We start from the raw sequence: 8,249 nt of genomic DNA, 5'->3' as shown, positions 1-8,249 counted from the left end.
ATAATTTTAGAACAAAACTTATTTCAGAAAAATAAACCCATAAAAACTGACAAATAGAAAAACCCCCAACAAAGAGTCCAAAAATTTAAATACATAAACTCATGAAGACGATAATGCTAGAGTATCCATGACGTTTTGGACAAGCGAAACATCACAACTTATTTGAAGAGGAAGACGATTTTCCCTATCAAGTGTAGATTTTTTCATATGTGGGATTTTATATTTGTTTGATCCTCCAATTTTCATGATCTCTTTCATGCATAATTTGAGAGTCAAAAAAATATAATTTACTTTTTTTTGTTGGATATTCTTCAAATGATTCCTCCACAGCATGAATAAGATCTTCTACGGTTTTGGGGCATGTCTTGTGTTGCAGTGACTGAATGGCACTAAAAAATCCAAGATCTAAAATATTTAGATCCGGTGAATTGGAAGGTTGACACATCAGACGTATATCAAAACCATTTTTAGAAGCAGCTTCTTGAAATTCTTTATCGTCACACTCAACATGTGTTCTTGCATTGTCTTGTTGGATGAAAATAGTCTTCCCTCGATCTTCAATTGGCCATCTTTCATAAATTATCGGAATGACTTTTTCAATCAAACATGCTTTGATATCTTCTCTTTTCACAGAATTTGAAGCTTTTACCTCTAGAGTTCCAGCATCTCTATTCTTGCTTCGCCTCTTAGCAGGTTCCATAGTAACAAAAGGAAACACTCCTATTTTTCCAGAAAATGTCTCGTTTCCTTCTTCGTCAAATCTCGGTCGAGCCATCGCTGCTAGAAACATAACTTTTCCAATATAATTCTTACTTTGACATGTGCGATGTGGCACTTCTTCCTCGGGAAGTAAATAATACTTCTCTGTTTTCTTCGTCATATAAAACCATTTTTCATCAATATGTACAATATTGTACATATCAACAAATTTTGGTCCATGAATCAAAGTATCTTTCTCCAACATCGAGACACAAAACTTCAGCCTAGCTTTCATATTCTCATCCTTTAAACTTGGTTTAATGGCATTTGTATGACGTCGAATCGTACCTTCTTTGACATGCCTATGCAATGTTGACTGAGCAATACCCAAACCCATTGAAAGCGATCGAAGTGTTGTTCTCTTGTGAAATGGAATCTCCTGCACTTGATCCAAATCAAGCGTGATTCTCTTCCGGCCACAACGTCCTGATTTTTTGTGGGAGACATTAACTTCTTCACCATTAGACGTATCTTTTGCTTGTTTCCAAATTCGTTGCACTGTTCGAATAGAAACCAAAAATAATTCAGAAACTTCTCGAGTAGTAAACTTTTTTAATTTCCCATCTTGACTTCTCTCTAACAGAGCATTATATATCGCCCGCCGTTCTGTGTTTGAAAGATTTCTATTGGTTCCATGCATTAGCTCCACTCCATCCATCTCTGCAGTTTAATTTAAAAAATTAAGAAATTAAAACATTAAAAATACTACAGCATTTTCAAGTACCAACTTTTGTTTACACGTACCATAGAAATATTTTAAATACATGGAGTAGTAAAATTTCTCTTTACGTATACATGGAGTAGTAAACGACAAAATTTCACAAATACAATGACAAAACAAAACAAAATTAATTTAAATCCTGAAAATTAATACCTGGATCTATTTCAGGAAGAGATTCGTTGGAGGCTATTGGATTATTGACGATTGCAATATCGTCACCTTCAGTATTGGAGAATTCCTCATTGATTGGGGTTTTATTAAGATCAAACAAAAACTCATTTTCACTGGCTATACAAGGAAGATTCAGATCTAAAGTAGAATTCATGATGAATGAAATTGTGATTCATGTCCTTTCGTTTTACGGATATATATACAAGCATCATTAGTGATCACTAGTTTCAGATTTGGCTCCAATACTAATTTTAATTTTTGTTTTGGCTCCATGTTCAAATTTTTAGAAGAATTTTAACAACAAAATCTTCTTTATTACGTGTATTAATTCATTTGCATATCAAAAACACATAATTTTGACTACAACTGCATGCAAATTTATGCACTTATGAAATTATTAAGAATAAAGAAGATTGGGATCAGCAGCAATATTTGACTAAATAATGATTAGACACTATTTATATTTATTACAGTGAATATGAAGAAACAAAACTGGAAGTTACAATAATAGTCTTTACACAAACCTCCTTAATTTGTGTGAAATTTATAAAATGACAGGTATTCAGGATTGGAGTGAGTAGTATCGATATATACTATTAATTATTTAAAATAATAAAAATAATCTATAAGGACAAGGAAATCATGAGACAAGAGTTTAAAAATCCATCTGAGTAGTTAGTTCCTCTTTCCGCGAGGAGGTGTGAATACTAGTATAATTATAATCTTGATTGCCCTGAAGATTAAAGCCGTGAGAGCGTAATAGAGAGCATCAAGCATGTTCTTGTAAAGCAAACCCGTACGTGTTGGGGTCAAACACTTCAGAGGAAGACTCAAACAGGCAAGACATAATCCAAAGACACATATTGTTTGGAGGATCTCTGTAAGCGTAGCGTAGTACGTACTGTAGTAGTACGGATAAAGAAGATCGATCATGCTGCAAGGAATTCAAGCATTGGTCTCAAGAAATACGCGTAGCTGCTGTTGAATTCTCCAGCAGGAGGAGGGAAGATCTACACTCTAGAGAGAACCCCAAGGGAAAGAGGCGTCGATCGAAACCTTGATTCTTTTACTCACACCGACTTTTCGCAGAGCTGTTAACACATTCTGCATCGAAAGATGAAGCATTAATTGATGTGTGGATCATCAGTATATTCAGCTCCAACGGTAATGTAAGTGTCAGTGATATTGGTCGCTGGATAGTATCTATGGTAAGATGCTGTTCTTGAGCCACGTGTCTACATTTGTTTGGGATTGTGAGAAAGCTAGCGTTGAGATCAGTGTTTGGAACTCCAATCATAACCTCAGTGCTTGTGTTTCCAAATGTTTTAAGGACTTGAGAATCGTAATCGTAGTTTCTGACGTATTCGATGTTGTGCTGTTGAATCAAACTAAGGGCTGTGTTATATGCAATGATTACTAAGTAAGCTTAACCCCAAGAACTAGACTTGAGAAAAAACTAAGTCATCTCGGAAAATGAAGTAAAGAGAGAGGAAGAGGAATCCCCAAATGAACATATGTAGTAAAAACCATTACTTTTACGCTTAATCCAATTATACAGCATACTTATGTTAAAAGACCACTGAAAGCCCTCTTCAAATCCAACATTTTTTCCTAATAAGCCAAGCCCCCACACAAGTACACAACACTCCAAAGAAAATGTCAAGTCAGCAGCTTTCTGAAAACCCTTTCTTGCTTCTTTCTTTAGAAAAAGAAGAAAATTTGTGAGGAGGTTCAGAGATCAATTTCAAACTTATACGTGTTTTTTTATTTCACATAAACATTTTTATCATACACTTGGTGATCAAAACAGAGTAACGTACGTGAAAGAGCTTTCGAGAAAGAAAAACCAAATTTGGGTCACTATCTAGTTGTTATATTATATACATTAGGAATGAACTTAAAAGATTTAAGAAAACAAGGGTATATAGTTCGTTCTGTTGTTAATTTGAGATTGGGATGGGCAAGATGCAGATAAAGGTAAGAATGAATGATTGCAATTTCCTCCAACTAAATCGGTCCTCTCAAGTCTCGACTCATTAACAAAACATCAATAAACGATGTCTCTAACAACCAAACAATAAATGTTTATTTTCACCAGCGAACAGATTCACTGGAAGATCCTAATGTTAGGTGAAAGATACTACAAACTATAGTTTGTCCGGCTATCGATGAAAGCTTGTGTTGATGGTTCCCTTCCAAGAAAACTGGTGAGAAGTTCCATTGGTTCTTTGCCTCCTCCTGGGGCCAACACCTTGTAAGAAAGTAGTTGTCAGTTCTTTTTACACTCACGGACCACTAAATCAAAGGTAAAAACAACGTATACGCTTCTCACTTTGTCTCTGAACTGCAAGCCGGCATACAGATTCGGATGTCCATCCCCAAATTTTGAAGCAAATATATCAGCAGCATACACCTGCAGAAAGAAAACGGATTCTCAGACGAGGATCATGGAAAGTGGGGATCACCATTCACCACAGTGCAAATCAATCATACCTCACTCCATAAACGACTGTAGCATGTTGCTTCAGAGCCAATTACAGCACGTGTGAAACATGAAGCAGGGTTGGTTCCTTCCACCGCTGGTAGCCCTATCATTACCTATATATATATAAATAGATTACAGAGAGACTAGTAGTATAAGACAATTTATTCGCCGTAAAAAGAATAGATTGCTTTGAGAGTATCTGCTTTTACCTTTGGATGAAGACTCCTGATTAGCTGCAGTAAGTCAGCATTGTCGTCCGAATATATTATTTGATCAAATTGACCTGGTCATCCATATTTCAAGCATCACTAGTCAATACCACAATTTACCCGCTAGTACACTTTTTTAGTTAAATTCTGCTTCCTCTAATGCATAATAAGAACCACAATCTACTAGTCTTACTAATAAACCATTTATCCTAAGATTGTGAGGAATTGATACTTCAGTGAATAAACCTACGATAAAGTCAAAATGAAAAGGTATATAAACACAACTAAAAGTCAATTAAGACATGTGCAGAGATGTCTCACAGTATAATATCTCCTGAAGCGACTTTAGTGCAGAGAAAGAATATCGCCAACGTTTGAGTGTTTTGCAGACTTCATCCACAAGTGGCTTGGTGATATCCTGCAGGTCCAACGGATCAAATAAAGCAGTCACAGTCTAGAAGGGCAACAGGAATAAATCCCAGGTTAAAACAAATTATTATGACTAGTCTACCAAAAGAACAATTGTGAATAATATAGTCGTGAGAAGCACTCACCTGACGATAACCTGATATTAACTTCAACGAGAAACTCTCGTAACACCTAGAGATACCAGAGTCATATTCCGCCTATAAGGATTTAATGTTGATACAGAAAGACTTTAAGAAAAAAATATCAGTTTACTTGCCAGTTTTCCAATAACTGAGAAGGGATCTCCCGAAAGTCAGGGTCAACACGTAGGCCAGAGAATCTAGCAAATGAAGCACGATTGCAGATATGTTGGACCTATTTACCAATGGTTCGCAAGGAAAATCAGCTCATAACATCCTCTGATATATACAAAAGATACCAACAGAATTTATTCTGCTGTTCCAGGTAACCAATTTCACGTACCACATGGCCAAACTCATGAAAAAGATTAACCACCTCAGAGAATCCCAATGGCACAGCTTCACCACTACCATCCTTCGCAAACTGTGCAATAAGCAACGCTACAGGAATCTGGAGACAGAAACAAAATAAATGCCAAATAAGAATACTACAACGTTAAAATACATCCACATGAGATCACAAGATCGATTTATATTTTGAGTTGCATGATACTTCGACATAAAGGTCCGACATGGTTGTAGGATTGTCACCTGACATGCACCATTGGAGAACAGTGCGTTATTCTGAAGAGCCACCACACAGCTGTGACTACATTTTCCTTCCCTGTCCAACAAAATTATTCTTTCAACTCAAAATGAGACGGAGGCTCTAAAAGTAAAGAGGAGGATGAAGTAAGGTCGATAGTGGACCTTGTAAACATGTCAAGATAGAAATATCCTAAAAGCTTTCCAGATCCGGAGTCAAAGACGGCAAAAGCTCGAACATCATGATACCAGACATCAACTTCTGTAACCTCCTCAATTTTTATCCCTGCATGGCGAAATCATAAAGGTGGTCAGCAAGCTATGACGAGGATGAAATCAATGGATAGTAAATAATCTCAAGCCACATAAGCAAAGCAGAAATTTAATAAGACCCAAAATATTTTATAGAGTACAGACGTAAACTCACCAAAAAGGTCCTGACATATTTTAAAGATCCCGGAAAGGACCAAACTGACAGGAAAATATTGCCGGATATCTCCAAAATCAAGATCAAACTGCAATTCCTCTACCCTCTTTATGTAATATAATAGATCTTCTACGCCAAACGGAATTTCCCCTTCTTCTTTACTCTGATATTAAAAACCCAGTTAGTTAATTAGTGAGAACGGCATCACTTATTATTATATAATACCGACATTATATTACCTTCAAGTCTTTCAAAATGGAAAACTCTCTAATAGCCAAGTCAGTTAAACTGGACGAGATGTCCTCCAGGAACCTGATCACCTGGCATAAGAAGGGCGTCAGTACAAACGAGTAATGAATAATGATAAACTAATCACTTAAGGGTTCTTCACAAACCCTCATTGATGTCTTTGACATCCTGCGATCAAGAGCATAATCTGCGAAGTGTGCATAACCAAGGACGCGAGCTAATCTATGGCGTGACTGAACCTACAGAGACAAGAATAGTACAAAGTTCACTGATTAAAATGTGCTGCAGGCTTCTGTCAAGGGTTTCTAGAATAGACACAAGTACCAATCTTTGTAACACTGGAATATTGGCATCTCCACATCTCTTTCCATATGCCATAGCCACCGTCTTCCTTGTCTTGGCTATCTGCAAAATTTAAAACAAGAGCCAAAACTTTTTCAAAGACAGATTCTAATGCATTGGCATGGACATAGAGAGTGATGTTGAAATTATTCCTGGTCATTTAAAAAAGCCAGTATTAAGAATTGGCAAGTAACTGCCACCTTTTCTGTGGCATGGCAATCAACAAGGACCATGGAAATCCTTACCTTACACAACTCTAGAATAGCTGCAACGTGACAACTTTCCAAGGTGAGCTTCAATTCTTTATTTTGAGTTTTTTCCAAACTCTGCAGGAGAAAGTGCAGAAATGAGAAATAGTTCAGAAAAGCCATGTCCGAAACAGACAATATCACAAAATGTGGAATAAACACCTGAAGAAATTCTAGAGGCAAACCAGCAAGGTCATCCTCAGTAAAAAAGAGACAAGAAGTATCTTCATTTAAATTCTGAATGTATCGCAAGCTAAGCTCATCAATTTCATTTGTTAGTCGCTCAACTTCCTGTCTTTTTACTGCAGTAAGGTTCAGACCATTGTCCTCAAAGTCTCTAACCTGTCACTGATAAAACAGAAATCAATAATTTGGTTCAATTCAAACAGCTTAGTAAAGTGAAAAGAAGTCTGCAAGCAACTCTTGAAAATGTGCTATGAAAAGGAAGCTCATTATTCCAACTGAAAGAAGCTCATGAATGCAAAATTCTCTGGTCCAACTCTTAAAGAGCGCTATATGATAGTCCATGAGAATAAGAATACTTTAAATATCAATAGTACAAAATCATGGACCAAGAAATTAGATATTAGAATTGATAACAACTATGCTAAGGATGACAGATGAACTAAATAATTCCAGTTGTTAGAATATGTTTATGGTTAAGGCACTACATTGCATTAGCAGAAGGAATGTAATATAGTAGTAATGTCTGAGACAGTGAAAGCCTTGAGAACAATATATAAGAGGACCACATGATTCAATTTTCCTTACCAGACACTGTAGGTAGCATTTAGCTTCCGGTGCTATTGACTCTCCCTTTGCAGCATAAATTTTGATAATCCGGTAAACATCTTCACGTTTTCTGATAAGCTTGCACAAAGAAATGATCATCAATTTTCATATAAAGTGAATCAGACAAAGAAAAACAACATTTCATTACTCATCAGAGTCCAATTTCACCTGCAAGAAAGAATATGAGCGTCGATTTTCTGCTCAGCTTCAGCACTAGCTTTACGAACACTATCGTGAGGCGATAACATCTTAGGAAACACACAGCATTGTATAAGCGAGAGTTGTCTAGCTTCCAATTCAGCCAACGGCAATACAACATTCTCATAAGAGAGCTACAAAAAGCATTTGAATCAACTCAGAAACAAAAATTAATTTCCAAATCAATCTAGCGTTTCCCCCAAACTTCTTAATCCAGTAATTTTTTTCAAAATACCTTATCTAAAGCAACCAAAGCAACAGAATCATGAACTCGCGTAGACTTGTGATTAATTTCGTCAGCTAACTCGAGAATCTCCTTCGCGGATAGGTTAACACAAACAGTATCACAACCAGGAAGACCTAGAATTAACAATTGATAAAGGTAAGCATTGTGAAATTCGAATTCGTGAAACGCGGAATCTGAAAGGAAGATGAGAGTGTGAGTGAGAGAGAGAGAGAGAGAGAGAGAGAGAGAGAGAGAGTGTGCCTTTCTTCTTCGATTTTTGCTTGTGGGA

The 8,249-nt window shown here is 36.5% G+C and overlaps 1 protein-coding gene across 1 annotated transcript in view; it reads right to left on the bottom strand.

The window, feature by feature from the left end:
* The window catches only part of LOC104750568 (probable thimet oligopeptidase), a 5,366-nt gene continuing 740 nt past the window's right edge, over positions 3,624–8,249 (bottom strand). The window contains exons 3-20 of the mRNA XM_010472381.2: positions 7,705–7,868; positions 7,516–7,606; positions 6,907–7,086; positions 6,742–6,822; positions 6,479–6,559; positions 6,301–6,393; positions 6,145–6,225; positions 5,906–6,068; positions 5,644–5,764; positions 5,485–5,557; positions 5,237–5,344; positions 5,031–5,128; positions 4,900–4,945; positions 4,667–4,763; positions 4,346–4,419; positions 4,145–4,249; positions 3,984–4,064; positions 3,624–3,902 (exon numbers count right to left, since the gene is read on the bottom strand). Coding sequence (XP_010470683.1) covers positions 3,792–3,902; positions 3,984–4,064; positions 4,145–4,249; positions 4,346–4,419; positions 4,667–4,763; positions 4,900–4,945; positions 5,031–5,128; positions 5,237–5,344; positions 5,485–5,557; positions 5,644–5,764; positions 5,906–6,068; positions 6,145–6,225; positions 6,301–6,393; positions 6,479–6,559; positions 6,742–6,822; positions 6,907–7,086; positions 7,516–7,606; positions 7,705–7,868 — 1,848 coding nt within the window. The 3' untranslated portion in view covers positions 3,624–3,791. The remainder of the gene's footprint in view (positions 3,903–3,983; positions 4,065–4,144; positions 4,250–4,345; positions 4,420–4,666; positions 4,764–4,899; positions 4,946–5,030; positions 5,129–5,236; positions 5,345–5,484; positions 5,558–5,643; positions 5,765–5,905; positions 6,069–6,144; positions 6,226–6,300; positions 6,394–6,478; positions 6,560–6,741; positions 6,823–6,906; positions 7,087–7,515; positions 7,607–7,704; positions 7,869–8,249) is intronic.

This window comes from Camelina sativa, chromosome 16 (genome assembly GCF_000633955.1).
Source record: "Camelina sativa cultivar DH55 chromosome 16, Cs, whole genome shotgun sequence".
NCBI classification, from domain to species: domain Eukaryota; kingdom Viridiplantae; phylum Streptophyta; class Magnoliopsida; order Brassicales; family Brassicaceae; genus Camelina; species Camelina sativa.
The sequence above is the reverse complement of the archived record's forward strand: the minus strand, read 5'-3'. Positions and strand labels throughout refer to the sequence as shown.